At 45.0% G+C, this 20,175-nt stretch overlaps 1 protein-coding gene across 1 annotated transcript in view; it reads left to right on the top strand.

Annotated features, from left to right (window-relative positions):
- The window catches only part of BGN (biglycan), a 57,426-nt gene extending 37,666 nt beyond the window's left edge, over positions 1–19,760 (top strand). The window contains exons 3-8 of the mRNA XM_040406142.1: positions 8,159–8,271; positions 10,423–10,636; positions 11,031–11,141; positions 13,260–13,353; positions 14,645–14,783; positions 19,436–19,760. Of these exons, the coding sequence (XP_040262076.1) occupies positions 8,159–8,271; positions 10,423–10,636; positions 11,031–11,141; positions 13,260–13,353; positions 14,645–14,783; positions 19,436–19,633 (869 nt within the window). The 3' untranslated portion in view covers positions 19,634–19,760. The remainder of the gene's footprint in view (positions 1–8,158; positions 8,272–10,422; positions 10,637–11,030; positions 11,142–13,259; positions 13,354–14,644; positions 14,784–19,435) is intronic.
- The last annotated feature ends 415 nt before the right edge of the window (positions 19,761–20,175 follow it).

Raw genomic sequence — 20,175 nt, forward strand, 5'->3', positions numbered from 1 at the left:
GTAGGTGTGGCTACTTGGGCTATTTAGCCTCTACTGGATGCCTGTAGCTGAGGGGTACTCCAGCCATGCTGCATGCTGGAGTCATCCTCCTGGTATTATACCATCTATCCAGTGAGGGCCACCCTTGTGGTCATAAGTAATGTTTAGACATAGATGTTCTTATCTTATTATATGTCTAGTGGTGTCTCTATGTTTATTGCTGTTGCTGCTTTTGGTTTCTGGGTGTGCTGTGTCCTTTTGTGTTTGGTGTGGACATTAGCACTTCTGCACGGGTTCCAGTCTGTGTGTCTGTGGCAGGTAGGTGTTGTACTAGTTTCACTACCTGCCATTGCAATCTGCTGTATATGTTCCCCATTCCTTGCAGCCTGACCAGTGAGACTCCTGTTCATCCGTGCCTAGGAGGAACAGGTCGTCTTACCCTGTTCCTAGTTCCAGGGCTATCCTGAGGGCTAGTAGGGACCCTAGGTTACGGAGTATGAGCCCTCCTACCATCAGGGTTGGCTCATACAGCTAGGAGTCAGGGTCAGATTTAGGGACGCTATAGGAGGTGACCTGCTCCCTGTTTCCTGTCCTGGCCCAGCAGCTACCCTTTATTATTGACACCGCATGGCTGAGGGTTTCCCCCACCCTCAGCCGTGACATGCCCAGTGTATAGGACCTGAAATAAATGCATACGATGACATGAGGTTAGGCCAATAAAGACAGTAGCAAGGTGCAGAAGTGGTAACACCACTGTGGGGTGTTACATTCCCCCTTACTTAAAACCAAGCCACCCTTGGTTTCTGCTTAGAATGTGCTCTAATGGTACCCAAGGAAGGTTAGAGTGCTGCTTTAGACTAAAGACTATTATGACATACATATACTAACATAGAGATGGCTACCACTAGGTTCCTGCCCATATGAATAGGGTGTCTATTCGCAGTTTTCCGTCTCGGTATAACCAGTGAACCAAAAAAGACACTGCACTAAGCGCTCAAATACTCCACACAGGACTGAGCCAGAGTCGTATATGGAGCGTGGGGGTGTCAATCCCTCCACGATACTATGAGACGCCCACAAATAGAAGGGTGGCTTCATCTTGTAATAACTTCCTAGCACCAAGGCCTAATAATGCTTTACGCTTTGTCACCTTGATGACTGAACAGGTAGCTAAACATACATATCCATAAGGCTGCGCACTAAGCCTTAGGACACACCAAAGTAGGAGGAGGAGCCGGTTCTCTCCCAGAACTCTCACGAGGATTAATCCCTCTACACACACATTTTTATCAGCGGCGTTACCCTTGACGTTGTTAGACATGCTTGTGACTCTACATTGATGTCCTCAGAGGCAGTCCAGATGAGCTAGAAAGTAAGGTGCTAGCTATCTGGCAAACTACTTAAAGTCCAGAGTCCATTTAAAAGTGCAAAAGTTCACAGTGTTGTACCTTAAAAAGAGTACATACAATGGGCTAAATACTTGAACGTTACTGAACCTGTAAAACAGAAGTGCAAAAATACTGCAATATATAATGCAATACCATAGTGCAATCAAATTCACTTTAGAGCTTTTTCCTTTAGTGCTGGCTGATTAAGTTTACCAAACTGGAACAAATAGTGCCAAAGTCGTTTGTAATCCACAGGAGGTAGCAATGTCATCATTTGTAATCCACATGGGTAGAATAGCAGCAATTATGATGAGAACCCTTTGAGCAAAAGGGGGCTCTCATTTAACCCGAACATGTCCATCTGGATGAGGGCCAAACCATGGGCAACAAACAAACAAAATAGCCAACACGTCCTCACCCTTCAGGAGTAGTCCAAGATATGGCTCTGGTTAGTCGATGATCATTCTGGCTTGATCTTTAGGAAAGAAGCTCCTTAGAGGAGGTATCTGAAGTCCTCCTCACTGCTAATGCTGCTGCTGCTGCTGAAGGACATAAGAGGGCGCTCCTGCCTCTTGTACGTTAAACCCGCGCCCATGGTAGTGCTCTGCTGACCTCTAGTGGAGGACTTCGGTAGTGACCGTGTGGTTACGCTGGCGATGGCGGCAGCCACATTTTCCTTGGAAGTGCCGTAACCTCCTGCCGGGGAAGGGGAGCTCAGGATCTCCGGCTGTAGGGGCTGTGGCCAAGGAATCTCCAACGGTGGTGATGGAGCCCGGGAACCTCTTTCTGCAGCAGACGCCATCTCTCCCTGGGTTCCGCTGTACTTGCGAGAGTCTCACTTCTTGCAGGGCAGCCTGCACTTCGGGCTCGTCGCCCCACACCATTTCACCCCAGTTGGGCCGCAGAGGTCGCGCCATTTTGTCTTCCTCTCGCTGGCAGGAGCAAGCTTGTAGGAGAGGAGGAGTCTTAGGGGTGGAGTCTTCACTCTCTGTAATAGCACTGGGCAGTTCCCGGTGGGCAGAGCTGTCGCTTCCCGCTCTAGGGCTGGGCATTTTCCCTCTCTTGAGGTACAAGAAGAACGTACGCCATTACTGGCAAAGATGGCGGATTAACCCCTCAGTAGCCAGCACGCACTTTCCTGCTCCTGTCGCTCCGCAATAAATGTAGTAAAGTCATTTTTAGGGGGTTCTCTGACAATTCTGTAGGCCCGTAGATTAGAGGCACGCAAGTAAATCTTGTTCGTGATGCCAAAATTGCAACGGGCGCCTATCCCTAGGGCCCTCTATGTCGCGTGTCTCAGGTGTAGGAAATGCCGGAGATGTGTTTCACGGTGCTCCTACCTGGATACCGCTGGACCCTTAGGCTTTTGCTCTGAAGCAATAAATAAAGGGAATAATTGAGGGATAAAAGAATAACTTCAGTCCAGACCTTGAGATGAAGTTCAATGGCAGCTTTACTTTGCATAAACGTTCTCCAAAGTGGTTTACAGGCTTTGTCTTGGTTCTAGCAGGCTTTAGAATGAAACCGGAAGTCAAACTTCACTTTGTAGTTATGTCAGCCTCAGGGAACTTTCCTCCTGGCTCCTGAGGCTTTAAGCTTTGGCCTCCATGGCCAGCAGAGCTTAAGGAGCTCTGGCTGGCGTGGGCACATCCAGCAGAGACATGCCCCTGCACACCTTTCCCCTAGCAGGGGGTAAACTAGATTAACTAGAACTTCTGCCCCACCCTTCCTGCAGGAAGTAGGAATCACCCAACTCTCTCTAGAGGGGGGGGGGGTTAGAATGGAATGGAAGGTTTCATTCTATCTAAATTTAGCTCTGCATTATTTGCTGCCACCTGCTGGTGAACCAGGCACATTACATATGAACAGTTACATAACATTAGAAATGCACAGTGTGTAGGACGGGGGAATAAATGCATAAGATGATTTGAGGTTAGACCAATAAAGACAGTAGCAAAGTGCAGAAGTGGTAACGCCACTCTGGGGTGTTACACACAGATTCACAACACCAATTGGAAAGGGAATGTGGTCAACTGAACTAAAGTCCTTTCTATGAGGGACCATTAGGACCTGTAGGAACCTCTATAATGACACATACAGCTAGAAGGGTAGACCGGTGTCTAAATACCATGGCCAAGGCAGAGTGGCCAAGGCACATGCCTGACTTTTACCTCTAGTTGCACCCCCGAAGATCCCCCTAGAGATGTGTATATGAACCCCACTAAAAACAGCTCCCTACTGGAATAGATATTTGCTTTAACCTACTCTGGCTCCTTAGCTTTTGTTTGGCAACCTGAAAGGATTAATAATAAAGCAAACAGATTTGATTTGTGAGACTTTTCTCCCACACAGGAATGAATGAAAGTGGAAAATGGAAATAATGTGTTTTAGATAAAACAAGAATGTGTTGGTCATGGAATGTTCCCCCTGTCCGAAACAGAAGATAAGTGGAAGATGGATAAAATGTATGTTCTGCTTTACAAAATAAACTAAGAAAAAAGGGACAAAGTGCATCTCTCTCATGTCTTGGACCCATATATTCTCACTGAAGATGCATGGTAAACTTACCAAAACCACTCCCATCTTCCAATGAAACCTGAAGTGGACATAAACAGAAAAAGGACTGCATGTGTAATATATTGGAACATCTAATCCCACTAGTTTGACATTGACTAGCCAGAGAGTAGAGTCTATGGGACGCTTTGCTTCTTCACCTTCAACTCCCTCATGGAGGTATGGATGTTTTCTGTCAGATGTGCATGTGGTGGCTGTAATAATTAGTGCGTGTGGACCCACTGTGTCAACCAACCAGTTTGACTTTGGGCTAAACATAAGGGTATTATCCTGGAAGACCCTTGGTATTTACTCTTTAACCCTTATACAAGGATCTGGACTTCGCTGCAGAGGAGCCACCAGGCCTTTACCTTTGGAGTAGTTCCAGTGGAGCACTGAGGGATCATGCAAAGCTGTGTAACAGGTCTGAGGTCAGGGCTGACAGGGAAGGGTAAATGCAGTAATCAGGCACAAGTCAGGTCAGGCAGAGGAGCGTCAGAGTCAGGAATTGGGCACAGCTCAGTACACAGGTAAACGGAACACAATTTTACAGGGATTATCATGCTAAATACACCTATTGCTCAGGCACCCTACCACGGGGTAGGGTGCCTTAAATACCCAGGGGCAGCCAGACATAGGCTGTGGAAGAATTAGTGTTCAGGAATCGCGTGCCCTGCAGGCAGCGCAAGCGGGCCTGCTGCAGTTGAAGCAGAACAGGGGCAGCGGATCTAGGCTACCGGACTTTCTGGGTACTTACCGGAAAAAATATTTTTTATATAGTTTGTTTGCATGGAGTGGACAGGTCGACCAGTAATACAGACATAGATAAATGACAAGGTTTGAAATTATTTTACTGCGGTCAGCTTGTTCTCCTAAGGAAAGGGAGGAAATGTCTACATCTGACGACAAAAATATTCCATGGATTCGGATTACTCTTCTGTCTGATCTCTCTGTGTACAGCGCATGTTTTTTTCCGGACTTCTTTTGACTTTTCTACAAGCTTATAAAGAGATTCTGGTGCCTCTAGTGAGGCGTGAGGTTGGCAGGTACGACCAGCAGCCCTTTGAGTAAAGTTACGATGAACAGCATGCAGCAGTCCAGGAGGAGGAGAGGATAAGAGTGATAGTAGCAAGAATGGTGGTTGTAGTACTCACTCTATCACTACCCTGGGCCATGCAGTGTTAGGAAGGGCGCACCTTTTCTACGGGGCACACCCTGGTTTTAGGGTATTCTGCCTGATGTGGTTTGAGGTACCCTTCATGTTGGTGGTTTTGAGGTGCAAGACAGGGTCCCTTGATGCAGCAGTGGATGTGCAGCGACTCCCTGAGGAGCCAGTGATGAGGATAGGAGTGGTAGTGGCCCTGATGAAGTATTGTGTCATGGTGTACTCCCTCAGGCTGTTGCTCCCTGGGCATAAGAGGGAACATAAACATAACAAAGTTTTTTTTACTAAGTGCAAGATAGAACTTGAAATACATACAGTAGCAGCAATTCTTCTCTGGCACCAGCAAGGAATTCTGGAGGCAGGTCGGATGGCTGCAGTATCACATAGGTGATACTGGCTTAGTGGTTGTCTGGTGATGGGTGCTTTGACTGTAGTCCCTCACCATACAGCAGTGTCTGTTGCTGCAGATGTAGCAGATGTAGATGTAGCACTGGTGTCTGGAATCTCAAGGCTTTACTTCAGGACAATTTGGGTATTTCTCTCTGAAGAATATGTAACAGGAGCAGGAGCACTGCAACTTGCTTCCTCTCCGTCTCTGGACAGCCCACTCCACCCAAGAGGGTGGGAACAGGGTTGTTGGTAGCTACAGCCAGAAGTAAACAGTAAAATGCACAATATATAAAAAATATAAACAATATATAGTACCCCCAGGTCTGGACTAGATTGGACTGGTCTGATCTATATGGGACTAACCCCTCCTCTCTGTATGGAGAGAGTGACAACAGCACCATCTAGCGGTGGATGTGAATACGGCCTTTTAACACCTTTTGCACACACAGAAATGCATTTGCCATTCAAAAACACATTCTTAACCCCTTTCTGTTGTGTACCGCTGCTCTGAAGTGTGACTCTGCGCTTCACAGACATCTAGCAGGATCCATCATCAAGCTGCCGTTCCTCCATGACGGCGATTATCTGAATTCTCAGCATTCTATATAACCAGTGCCTAACACTGGAGGCTATGAACTGCATGCCCACTGATAACGAGCAGAAGGGCCTCCATTAAAGATACAAAGTCCACAAGGACAACCACCGTGAAGTTACAGGACGCTTACGTCGGAGGTGTTCACTCACTAATAAGACATTTACCAGACTCTCCCCCCTCAGACTGAAGTCCTGGGAATTTACGGCAGTCATTACATAACAGCATCAGTATGTACCAGGTAATAGGACGACTCTACTCAACTATTAGAATGGATGATGTAATCCATCAGGACGTTGAGGAAAACGAATAGCTTCGTAGCGGTTGCTGTGAGTGGGGGCTGGGCAGGGGTGCACCTAGCCTTTCTGCTGCCTGAGGCGAAAACTGATTTGGCACCCCTCCCCTTCCTAATGCCAATTTCTTAACCTAACCCCTTCTCTTCAGCATATGGCCTTTCGACTGCCCCTCTCTTGCCCCTACCTGGTGCTGCCTGAGGCGATCGCCTCACCTGGCCTCATTGGTGGTGCACCCCTGGGGCTGGGCTGTAAAACTTTTGAAGTCTGACAATATACTGTATATATATGGGCTGGAGGTTGGTTGGTTTCCCGTACAGCACCTCCTGTTGACGTTTCCATTACACCAGGTGAGGCTGCGTCAATAACAACTGGCGATCGATGATACACGAGTTGATCGGCACTCGTTTAAAGGGCCTTTCACACGACCAGTGTGGAGTGAAAAGTGAGTGAACGATCATTATTCCGATCATTCATTCCCCATTCATTTTGCATATTGTTGGCAGCACATCTCTGTTTACAAGTGACGATGTACTGCCGACAAACAAGGATTTTTGGCACAGGGTGAAAGATGTGACCACTCAGGTCTGGGGCGATAGGTGACACAGGGCAATTATCGGCAATGAGCGTTCATAGGAACCTGATAATTTTCCCTATCCCAGCCAGTCAAAAGGGCCCTGTCACGGATGATGTTGCAGAAAGCTGGAAGTTATGAATAAACATCCGACTGGCTTGATCCCAAACGAAGGAGCATAAAGGTGACACCTATAAAACCCTAAGAGCTCACCCTGACTGCTAAGCACATACAAGGGTCTCAGAGGTAGTCGATTGCATGCCCACGTACCTAGACTGTGTGACCCCTGAAAACCCTATAATAGTGAGGGGACACGACCACCGGCTCCCTGCACTTCATACGGAGGGAGTCAGGGTCACCTAGAATCAAGCCAGCAAGAAACACAATACATGAAAGGACTTATCTGAACAAGCAGTAGCAGAAGTCTCCAGCAGTGAACACTTCAATCCAGGAAGTAGTATAAACCGCAAAGTGAGGCAGTATGGGAGGGAATATAAAGGAAAAAGGATTAGTCTAAATAGGTGACACCTGGGAGAAGGAAATGAGATGATAAAGTGAAACCAAAACAAAGAACATCATGCAAGAGGTAGAAAAGCACGCCTGTCAGACCTTCTCACAGAAGTGGCGGTGACAGGCCCTTATTAGTAGCTTCATTAGTTATAAGATCACATGTCAGCAGGAACAACCTTATTAAACCAGGTAGGGTTGATCAATATGATTAAGGTGATATCTGCAGGTTTACCTGTACAGGTAGGGCATCTGGTTTAATAGGGTGATCCTAATGACAAGTGCTCTTTAAGGGTATGTCCGCCCCTGGACACCACGTTTACTATATACAGTAGATACAATACACTAAAACACATTGAATGACACTGTAAGTACATTTCATTACTAAACCTTGTACTGATCCTAATATGAGCCTGTATTATACTCCAGAGCTGCAGTCACAATTCTGCTGGTTGTCACTGGAAACAGTTGGCAAACACGCCATCAGACGTATCCCTAACAGCTTAACTCTGATAATGCATGGGGACTGTTAGTCGCCACACTTCTCAGAAGGCAAATCACAATGCTGGGAGATTTCAGCTCTGAAGCCTGCAAAATTGAGAATACAGCTCTGGATTACAAAAAGTACTAAATGTAATGTAATGTAATGTACGGTAGTTACAAAGTGACTGACATAGTAGCAGTCTTTTTTTTTTACAATGTTTATTTCCATTTTAGGTTTGACCAGTGTGCCCAAGAATATTCCAAAGGACACCACCCTCCTGGATCTGCAGAATAACAAAATCACGGAAATTAAAAAAGACGATTTCAAGGGACTTACCAACCTTTATGTGAGTGATAACGGTAACATTTTACATCTGGGTTTCTCCAGTCTCAAGGACTCTGAACAGGTCATGAGTTAAGCATTTATTCAGCATATCATAAATAAAGGGGCATTACAGTTATGTTAAGTTATCCCCTATCCACAGAATAGGGGATAACTATTAGATCGGTGAGGTCCTACCCCACCGATTACCAGGAGCTTTTATTATCAGGAGTAGTGTTAATATGAAGTTTTATTCAGCCAGATTCTGCTCCTGCAAGGTGGAGCTTCACTGTGACGTGCTCTCTGGATTGAGCTGCTTCATATCCCCTCCCTTCTGCTCTGAGTGACAGCTGTAACTGTAGGAGACCCCTACAGCTGTCACTCACATGGGAAGGGCTGTGAAGCAGAAAGCACTTTCATAGTAAAGCTTCACCTCCTGGGCACTTGCAGGAGCAGAATCTAGCAGAATAAAAGTTCATATTCACACTACTCCATAAAAGCTCCACAAATGGTATGTTTCTTCTGTTCTCTCCAGGAGCTACCTAGTCCTGTCAACAGTTGTATGGTCAGAACGACTGACAGACGCCCTTTAAAGGTGTAATGCATCATTTACCCCTGTGCTGGCTCTGCAGGCAAACTGAACACTTACTGCTGGGTTTCCAAACGGATCTCTGATCCCACCAGCTGCATACCCTGTGATTATCTTAACATGAAGCGACCCTTTAAACAAAAAAGTGCCTCTCATAAAAAAAAATGACCCCCTATTCACAAGTGGTGATTCAATGGGGTAACCTTAGTCCTCCCTTACTTTGCATCATGTGCCGTATTTAAGCGGGATTAATAAAATATGGCTGCTTTCTTGTAAAAGCAGCGCTACACCTGTCTGCAGGTTGTATGTGGTATTGCAACTGAGCTCTATTTACTTCACTGGAGCTGAGCTACAATACCAGGTACAACCATAGACAGGAAAGGCGCTGTTGTGGAAAGAAGACGGCCATGTTTTTCTAATCTTATACATCCCCAGCATTTTCATGTGTAACAGATTTGATAATGGGTCCATGATAGAGCTGCCGGTAAACAAGTTGTGATGGTAGCCCCTGGAATACACATGTACAATCACTATGAGATGGTCATACATATTAAGGTAGCATACAACATTACAACATTTTGGTGGATTTAGCTCAATTTGTGTCGAATTAATGTCTTTGTACTGTACATCATTCATCCTGTGTCACTCTTAGTAAATGGGCTCCATTGTTCTACAGCACTTGCTGCATTTAATTGAAATGTGATCCGTGCGTAGGAACAATGACATGAAAAACACAAAGGAACGCTGTAATAACATCTAGACTCCGATACTGGGAGCACTCAGTTCATATAAAAATAATATTCTAAGCACGAAAGGTTAAAAGTCTATGAACATGAATGTTTTTGGATTGATAGCAGTTCCAAATTTAAAGTCAATGTACGCCCTTGAAATGGTCTTTTGGTATTTTAATTTTGACGGCCTACCCTCAGGTAAGGCCATCAATGTCTGATCGGCTGGGGGTCCGAAACTCCACGACCTCGGTGATCAGCTGTTTCAAAGTAGGAGCTCACCCATCCAGGTCCTAGGCTGCATTTGGTCTTTATATGGCCACTCATAGGCCAAGAAGGAACAGAGGTGTTACAATGGTTGTAAAAAAGAGTTCCTGTACAGTCCTTGAACCTTGTTACAACCATTGTAACATCTCTGTTCCTTCTTGGCCTATGAGTGGTCATATAAAAACCAAATGCAGCCTAGGACCTGGATGTTTCTTTAGATCTTTCTAGGCCCCATGGAGTCAAGCACTTGTTCGTGAAATGAATGGAAACTGTAATAGATGCCATTAGAATAGGTACTGACATTCAATTGCTGGTCCCCAAGAACTCCAAGACTGTCCTTGCATGAATGCATAGAGGTTTAGTAACTGAGTCACCAAAAACAGTTCTCCATTGCCTTCAAAATAGCTATGGTTTGGACTTCTTATTCCAGTTTACAGAATAAAAGCTTGAGGGTACATACTGCAGTAATCAGTAAAATGATAAAACTTAATCGAATGTGGATATTCCAATCTAAGTCACCTGATAGTGTCAAACGATTTACCGATATTAGAGTTAGTAGATAGGTGACCATCCATTTCCATTTTTGATGCAGGCCCTGGTTTTAGTAAACAACAAAATCTCCAAAATTAATGAGAAGGCATTCGAGCCATTGCAGAAGCTGCAGAAGTTGTACATCTCGAAAAACAACCTTGAAGAGATTCCTGGGAGTCTACCCAAGTCTCTGGTGGAGCTTCGCATTCATGAAAACAAGATCAAGAAGATCTCTAAGGATGCATTTAATGGTCTCAAGAACATGAACTGCATAGGTAAGTCTGCATGCTATGACAGAGCAACCTCAAAAATGCCACCTTGATAGTACGGCCAGGTGTTACTGGAGCCTGAAAACCTATAGAGAAATGTGTGCAGCCATAACTGTACCTCCCTGTGCCTTCAAGTTTGTACAGTTGAGTATAGAGGCCCCTAAGAAGGCACCATACAGTGGTGCTTTGAGTATGGAACCATAGAATGTAGCAAGAAAGGTCAAGTAGATCAGAAACAATGAGGTGTATATAAGGTAGACCAAGTAAAAACTCTGAAAGCTTCCATTCACCAACCAAGTATTTATGACAGGCAATATTCTTGGAAGGTTATCACCATTTGCCATTAGAAGAACTTCTTAACTGCCATACTGATTGTGAATTGCTGCTTTTTTTTCTCTAGAAATGGGAGGAAACCCACTTGAGAATGGAGGTATTGTCGCTGGAGCTTTTGATGGACTGAAACTTAACTACCTTCGTATCTCAGAAGCCAAATTAAGCGGCATCCCCAAAGGTAATCGGAGATGTCCTTGAGCAATGAGAGAATGATGAAAGATTCAGATGCGTACATGTCTGTGACCACAGAAGGAAATATACTGAGTAGAGAGAGGAGAGGGAACATCTTGTACCAATAAACCATATCTTTATCTTCTGGGTCATCATAGATCAACCATACTGGAGACAGGCACATGCTTAGAGGATTTGGTCTTATTGATACAAGATGCAAGGAACATTTTTAAGAATAATGTTCTTATGGATGGGTATTAGTCTCCACAAATTCAAACATCAGCCCTCCATCTGCACTTTAAAGATCCAAAAATAGGTTGGGTCTGCATTCTCTGTACAGACATCCAGACTTTAAAACATGTGATTCAAAGGTAAACAAAAAGAAATATCCATGCAATATACATAAGGGTTTGTTAGGACCAAGATCATATGAAGCATAGAAGAATCCCATGTGGCTGTAATTGGGCGTCTGTAGAGAAAGATCCTAGCCCAGGTTGGCATCATCATACGTAGGTGGTAAGAATCCATATAAGGATCTCCTCTCCATAGGCTCCATGTGTTGTGCAGTTATGCCTCACAAAAAGATCACCTATTTGAGTAGACCACCCTTCTAGATTCCATTGTTTCTAATGATTATACACTCCTAAACATTGAAATTGCAACACCAAGAAGGAAAAGTCATGGAATTATGGAAATGACAGGATAGATAGACATGTTAATGAAAATGGAAACAAAATATTCAAAATATCTTGATTTATTCAGCATTGAGTATGAGCACCATGTGCAGCAATACACACACTTCAAGCCTTGGCACGCTATCAATGAGGTTATTAATGGTTGTCTGAGGAATCTTCTGCCATGCTGTATGCTGGATGTGTTTAATGAGAGACAAGTGTTTAATGAGAGACACGGAGACACTGCAGCTCATGGAGGCTGTTCACAGTAGCATGATCAACATGTGGCCTGCCGTTGTCCTGTTGAAAAACGGCTCCTGGGACAGTTTGGAGAAATGGCTGTACCACTAATTCCACAACCAAATTAATGTAACTCCAAAGACATATTGATAGGGCTCTTAGATTGTGAGCCCCATTGGGGACAGTTGGATGCTAATGTCTGTAAAGCTCTGCGGAATATAGTAGCGCTATATAAGTGCATAAAATAATTAAATGTAATGCCAAGCTGTTAGTGTACCTGAAATGATGTCCGGCTACCATATATTATGCCACCTCACACCGTAATCCAAGAAGTAGGACCAGTGTGAAATTTCCTTGTGAAGGCCTCTTCGTGGCGTTACTCACATCGTCTCTAGACCAATCTCCAGCTATCATTGCGTCTGAGACAAAAGCAGGATTCCTGCTCTGTTGCCGTTGTGCTGTGCACCATGGTAGCCTTTAAGAGTGGTGCCGTAAGCGGGGGACGTCTGGCTTGTAGCTCAGTGCCATGCAGACGCCTTCTTATGGTTTGTGTAGACACTGTTTGACGTCCTAGGCTTGGAATATGATATCCAATTTCCCTTGCAGTACAGAATGGATCCCTATGCGCCATTTTTATAATCAGATGATTCGTCCATGCAGAGTTTCGTCTCTGTGCACCTCTTACTGTCATTCCAGTTCATCGTTGGTCTCCCAACCACCGGGACACACAACATTAAACAGTGCTTACATCTCCTCCTAGGCACCCAGCGATCTGGTGGAGTGATAAACCAAGGTCTGTCAGTTCCAGGATTCTGTCTCTCTCTCAGTTTGTGACAAGTAGCAGTAACTGGCATGAGGCATCACACAATCCTCCCACACGACTTGATCCAATTTTTGAGGTTTCATGTGGCTAAAAAATGTTGCTTTTAATCTGGCTTTTATGCCTCTCCCACATGCCACAGATTGGAGCTAGGTGCTTTAAAATTTGATCATCTGCAAACCTTAGCAACACCTACTACTTCCTCGATTTGCATAACCTTACTGCTTGTCCTTCTTGGTGTTGCAATTTAAAAGTTGAGGAGGAGTGTATGTAGTCATCCTCTATTTCTAACTCCAGTATCTTGTGGTATACTCAGCATTTTCTGTTTAAGGAATACACTTAAGAACTTAACATTTTCACCTACCCAAACCAATATCTTATAATTTTGTAGGTCTACCAAGCACTCTTAACGAGCTGCACCTTGACCACAACAAGATTCAGGCCATTGAGATGGGAGATCTGAGCCAATATTCCAATTTATACAGGTAAGAAATAAGAAAATAATTTAGTAGACTTATCTTTAGAGATGAGCAAATTTCTTCAAAATTAGATTCGGCTGCATCGCCGAATTTTACAAAAAATTTCGCTTTGTGACGAATTACTTTGTCACGAAGCGCATTTTTTTGTAAGTAGCGGGTCTAATGACAGGGAGCTGCGATAGCGCCGCCCCAGTCATTGTACCCCTCAGATGCCGCATTCATACATGATCGCGGCATCTGAGTTTAAAAACTGTGTAAAATTAGCAATTAAAAAAACAATTACATCAAACTTACCGCCTTCATTTGCGCGCGACGGGCCTGCCGCCGCCATCTTGTTTGAAGATCTCGGCCGAAATCCCGTGCAGCGCGAGATTACGTCATCACGCGGTCTGGCGTGATGATGTAATCTTGCGCCGCACAGGATTTCGGCCGAGATCTTCAGGCAAGATGGAGGCTGGTGGCCCGTTGCGAGCAAATGGAGGAGGTAAGTTAGATTTTTTTTGTTTTTTATACTATTTCAGGATAAATTGATTCGCTGAATCGAAGCACAAGGAAATTCGGCTTCTAGGTGAATCGAATTTATCCTGAAATTCGGATCGAATTCCACTTCGTGGGATTCGATTCGCTCATCTCTACTTATCTTCCAAATGACTAACCCAGTCAGAAGAAATCAATTAGATCTAGGACTTCAGATTACCACAGATTCCCCAATGAATGGAGAACCCATCATTGGAAACCTCTGCTATAAAACTAACAGAGCACTATGATCTCCTTTCACAAAGGACCCTAACCGGGTCAAGAGCTCTGCTATGGGGAATTAGTGAGGGTTCATGGTCATGGACCCTTACCACTCACCATACCACCAAATAGAATTACTCTACTCAACTATCCCAATCTCAGTCTGGTTCTGACACAGAAATGAACAGAGTATTCTGAGAAAGGACATTAATAAGGCACAAGTTCATCTGCTGCCCCAAACCACCCTCTCCAAATACTATTTTAATCGTTCCAAAGTAGCCATGGTCCAGTTCAGTAGAAGACTGCCCTTTACTAGTCCTCTGCCAAGCTAAGAAGTTGATTAGTTGACTCCTATGTGGTGATATTGGGAGATTTGGCAGGCGCTGGAACCTTGGGTAGACCATCATTGCCAAACCTATCTACCAAAAGGACCAAACCCCTGTACTCCTTGCCCCCCAACACCAGCTTCAGCAATTGATGTAACTACAATGAAAAATGTTCACTCTGTTGACTTATTTTTACAATCTAAAAACTGTTTCTGTCTTTTGTGATGTTCTAGGCTAGGACTGGGATACAATAACATCAGAGCGGTAGAAAATGGCAGCCTGTCCACTCTGCCCACTCTAAGAGAACTCCACCTGGACAATAATAAGCTCTCCAAGGTTCCTCCAGGACTTCCTGATATGAAATTTCTCCAGGTGAGGATAGCACTGTCCAACAATGGCCAAAAAAGGAACATTTATGGGGGAATTTTAAGAAAAGGCACTTTCCCATTCTCTGGCTCGGCTAATTGAGGGTGGGCATGAGTGGTAGGATCTGATTGAGCGAACCTTCTCTATGGTGGAGGATATGCCTACATCATCACCCTCTGACTAACTCACAAACTTGGATGCTTAGCTTTCCTGTGAAGAGAGGAAAGTGGTTGTCAAACACCTCCTCACGCTTACATCTCAAGAGGGACAAACATGCCCTATCCTTGCCTCCGTTGGCAGCAGACAGTTGTTCAGCCCATTCGCATTAGATTGTTGGCCGAACTAATGTGTATGGAGAATTTCATATATGAATGAACATATTTAGTTGGTCAAGAAGCTGCAAATATATCAATAGGGTGTCATGAAAGGTAGGGAACAGTGCAACCCTTTACCCCACCCACACCACTGTCCCTACCTACTCATACAATGCACCCTAAATGGTGGCCCACAACTTGGCGACGGTCCCTGACTTGACCACGTGCAGGGGCCGAAATCAAAATGGGTAAAGAGTAGTCAGGCAGAAAGAGATCAAAACCAGACAGGCAAAACTAGGACCAGATCAGAATCCAAAAGCTAAGTCAAATACACAGCAGAGTGAAATCTGGAGATAACATCAGAGTTAAAGTCAGCAGGTAAAGTCACAAACTGGCAGAGTCTAATACTAAACAGAGTCCAAGGTCAAATAACAAGCAAAGTCAAATATGAGGAGGTCATGTCAGAGGCAAAATCAGTATTCAGAGGTAATGTCAGAGAAGCAGGCAAAGGGTCAGTGATCCAGAGTAACAAACAAAAAACTGTGGCAACTGTGGCCAGCAGCTGCCTTTTTAAATATCCCGCCCTCAGGAAGCATGTGACTCCGGTGCCATGCCTGGTTGGTTCGGCATCCCTGCTCCCTCATAGGTCAGCTAACCTGTCAGCAGGGCTGGTTGCTGTAGCAACAGAGCTCCAATGGCGGTGCCGCCATAGTATAGCTGGAATTGACGTGGGGTGGTAAGTACGTGACATAGGGATCACCATATTAGGACATTTAAGGTAAAAGGGGTTATTTCGGCCCTATAGACATCAGGGACACCTCTGCACCTGTAGCTTTGCCCTGCAGATTTTGTACAGAACAACCCCTTACAATACACTGACATAGTGTTGGACATACAGGGACGCACCTCCAATGAGGCCAAGTGAGGCAATTGCCTCAGGCGGCGAGGTCTAGAGAGAAGTGGGGGCGGTGGCAGGGCTGTGGGAAACAAGCGCTTCCATTGTGGAAGCGCTCATCTCTCTATATTCAACTGTATCCCAGTATTTCTTTAACAGTAGGGCTGGAGGGGAGGCGAACTTTCAGTTTTCACCTCAGGCATCAGGAAGGCTAGGTGCGCCCCTGTGGACATACACACCATAGGACATACACCAACAGGCAGCAGTTGCACGACATTGTGGAGGGCCACAGGCCACAATTATCCTAAGGAATAAGGCTCACAATATAAAACATGACACGCTCGAATGTAGCTGAACTTTTCCTCTAAGTTGGTGTCAGGTGTGCAGTGGCCACTTATTGATTTCCCATGAAGCTGCAGATTGCAGACAACATCTATTACAGCTTGAGTCTTAACACCAGGCTGTGCAATTAACAAAAGGTCAGAGATGTGAGCCGTGCGTTGTCCAGGCCACAGGGGGGGCTGCAGTGTCGGGAAGAAGGAGGATCCGTTGAGGTTAAAGCTTTGAAATTGCAGCCAAGGGAAGGACAGTTTCTGAAATATCTACACCGAGCGAACACAAAGGTAGTTGACCCGTGAGTGTTACTCAGTATACGCAGCGCTCATTATACTCATACCGTGATGGCGGCACTATATGACGAATAATGAAACCTTTACAAATCAAATGATAATTTACTCACCAAATGAAAGAGTTAAAATAAGATGCGAGACAAACAGTAGAGCACAAGTTCCCAGGTAGAGGGGGTTTTAAGGGAATGTGTCATCAGAAAATGACCTATTGTTTAAATCATTATAAGTTAAGCATATGTTTTTTTAGAATTTTTGGGGATTACATTTTTTTCACCCCCATGTTCTTATCTATATTTATAAAACAATCATAAAATCCTGCATTTTTCGCACTGGCCATTGGGTCTAAAATATGTCTTTTGAGTGCAGCTACATGGGCCATAGACACAATGGGCAGGAAGGGACCCCATAGACTTCTATGGGAAAGTTTTCTGGGCATGCTCTGTGACCTGTGCAGAGGTCAGGAGGGAGCAGATAAGCTGTGATGTCACCTATTGTAAATGGACGATTCTGTGTTATCGATATGGACGGGTTGCTTATTGTAATCCTGCCTGTTATGATAATCAGATGGCTACTGAAAAATTACCTGCACAGAACAGGAAATTATGACCTAGTGGACAGTGTGTTAATGGCGATTATATAAAAAACACCAAAAATTCTATACAAATATGTTTAACATAAAATACGATTTAAACAGTAGGCAATTTTCTGACGACACATTCCCTTTAACTTAATATGCAAATTCGTGGCAAGTGCCCTAAGGGCGGTCCAAATCCTGCAAGTACCTCAGCCCTTGCTTGCAAACCCTGTCCATTTTCTTACCTTGTGCCCTTATTGACAGCTCCAGCTTTTTCCCAGGGTAGTTTTTACACAGAAACCTTGCACATGTGCCATTCTTTCCCATCTTGGTGCATGCGCATTATGCCTGTCAAGTCGTTGCCCATATCAGGAGGCATACCATGCATGTAGTGGATACAAATAGCTGTTAGAAATCATGTCAGGAGCTGCTTTAACTTTCAGCTGCTATCATACCCAACCCGATTTTTAACAACTATATCTCCCAAATAGCTTCTGGTCTAGTTTTAAAGCTTAAACTGTCAGATTTCAAACAAGACCAGGCCCATATATCTATCTGCTACAAAATCCAAGATATGAGGGGTTAAAGCAACCCCTTACCCTGCTTCTCAAGCTCTGCTCGGGCTGAACTATTAGGACCTTATCTCAAAGCCCAAGCAGGACTTGGGCAAAACAATTGAAGAGGGGCTAAAGGATAAATATAGGCTATATTGGCCAAGCCACCCTCTCTAATGGCTCCGTAGTGGTCACATGAACTTTTTATGTAATATGGATGTCCTTGAGTTGGTTATCTCAGGTGGAGGGCCTTGTTTGGTGGAACAAATGGGGTTGTCCTGGATTTTTTTTTTTATTATCCACCTATTTAGCAATACCTGTGGAGAAATTCATACTCTCTCTTTTCCGGATCCCTAGCTCCTGGACTCTATTCACTGGACTTCTGTCAACCTCCATAAAGATGGGGTCACATAAGCTGCTGTAGCTAATGACTGTCCACAGTGGTGACATGTCCCCAAGTGGCACGTCACTGCTGAGTTTCACATGACCTTGTTGTGCTGAAGTTGACAGATGGCGACAGGTCTACTGAAGAGAGTCTGAGAGCAGAAACAGAGCAGCAAGGAGCAGGTAGACACAGGTGTGTCACGGCCAATTTATGTTGACCATGACGCTGTTGCGTGCAGACTGGTTGCCGTGGGCAACGTGTAGTTTTCTGTTTGCACGTACACTTTCCTTTATTTGGTGCATTCCCCGTTTTGGTGGTCACGGGGTTAATTTAGGTGTGTCTGCTAGGTGTGGTGGGTGTGACCTCAGGCCTCTTTATATGATGGTGTGTTGGAGCCTGTGGTCAGTCTTATTTTGTTGTCTGCCTGAGTAGGAGCTCTGCTCCCTGGCGGTATGTCTTTGTGTCTGTGTGAGTCACCCTTATTTATTATATTGATTCCTTGCCCTGGCTGTGTGTCCCCTCCGGTGTGTCTCTGTTTTTCTCCCCCACCTGGTGTATGTTGTATTGGTGTGGTTGGTGTATGGAGGTTTTCTGGTGGTGTCTGGGCTCCGCAAGGGGCGTGCTTTCCCGGAGGGGTTTAAGCGAAGACAAGACTGTGGGTTTCCCAGCCTGGAGCCTTATTCCATCTTGGCTACGGCAGGTAAGTGTGGATTGCATAGTTATGTTGCTGTGTAACTTACCTGCCGTACTGTTTATCCCATGGTCTTGCTTCCTGTCTGCCACTGGGTCTCTGGAGACACCTTTTCATCCGTTGTGTAGGATGAATGGGTGGTCTCTGCCCTGTCATTTGGCCTAGGGCATTACAGGGATAGTGGGGTCCTAGGTTCGTGAGCATGAGCCTCCTTACCATCTGAGGCGGCTCATGCGCTAGGAGTCCAAGGAGAGCTCAGGGTTACTTTAGGTGGTGACCAGCTCCTTGTGCCCTGCTATCTTGCGTTGCAGCCACTTCCATTGCACGGTGGGGGGTTTTCCCCGCTCCCCGCCATGACAAGGTGCCACTTGACAACGTCTTTAAGGCCACCAGACAAGGCCCTCCAACTGATGGGATCCTACTCAAGAACATTCATGCAGCCCATGTCACTACCATGGAGCCATTAGAGAAGGTGGACTTCAGAACAATGCTGTCCATGTCTACTTAGGCCAATTGAAGATGACACTGATTGGTGAACCCCCTTTTTTTTACCACCATATTGTATATCCTGTATTATACAACTGGTCAAAACTCACACTTTTGGCTTCTTCCACAGGTTGTCTACTTGCACTCCAACAACATCACCCAAGTCGGAGTGAACGACTTCTGCCCAGTAGGATTTGGAGTGAAACGCGCCTACTACAACGGCATCAGCCTCTTCAACAACCCAGTCCCATACTGGGAAGTACAGCCAGCCACTTTCCGCTGCGTTACCGACCGCCTGTCCATCCAGTTTGGGAATTACAGAAAGTAAAACGCAGTGGGAGGAAAATTCTCAAAAGAATTAAATAAAGTTAAAAAAAAAGAGCGACATGGTGAAAACAGAAGAGTAGAGCAAAAAAATAAAAAATGTAACAAATAAACCCAGTGATAAGAGGCAGCCATTAAATCCCACGCTTTAGGTATCCTTTCTGCCTTGCCTGATTTCTGGCACCGCTGTATAGATAACCAGAATGGAGTTTCAGGTAGGCAGTAGTCGCACTAAACTTGTATAGCCACAATTCTGTATCCCCGTAATGGAAAGCTTTTAGCCAGCCTGTAGTTCCCCGGCTACAACTCCCAGCATGTTTTCTAGCCGGGCGAGCCACAGGATGCCTATCTTTCATATATTGCACTGAAAGTGCAGTGTGTAAAAAGTGCAGATCCAGTATCCACACTCTCGAAAGGCTCCTTTTGAGACTGACGTCAGCACTCGATGACTTAATCTCCCTCTATATAGTCAGGCATTGCAATGCATTGGTGACGTACGGATAGGTTCCGCTGAATGCAGCCTGAATTTTCTGTAACCAACCAGCA

This window comes from Bufo bufo, chromosome 8 (assembly GCF_905171765.1).
Source record: "Bufo bufo chromosome 8, aBufBuf1.1, whole genome shotgun sequence".
NCBI lineage: Eukaryota > Metazoa > Chordata > Amphibia > Anura > Bufonidae > Bufo > Bufo bufo.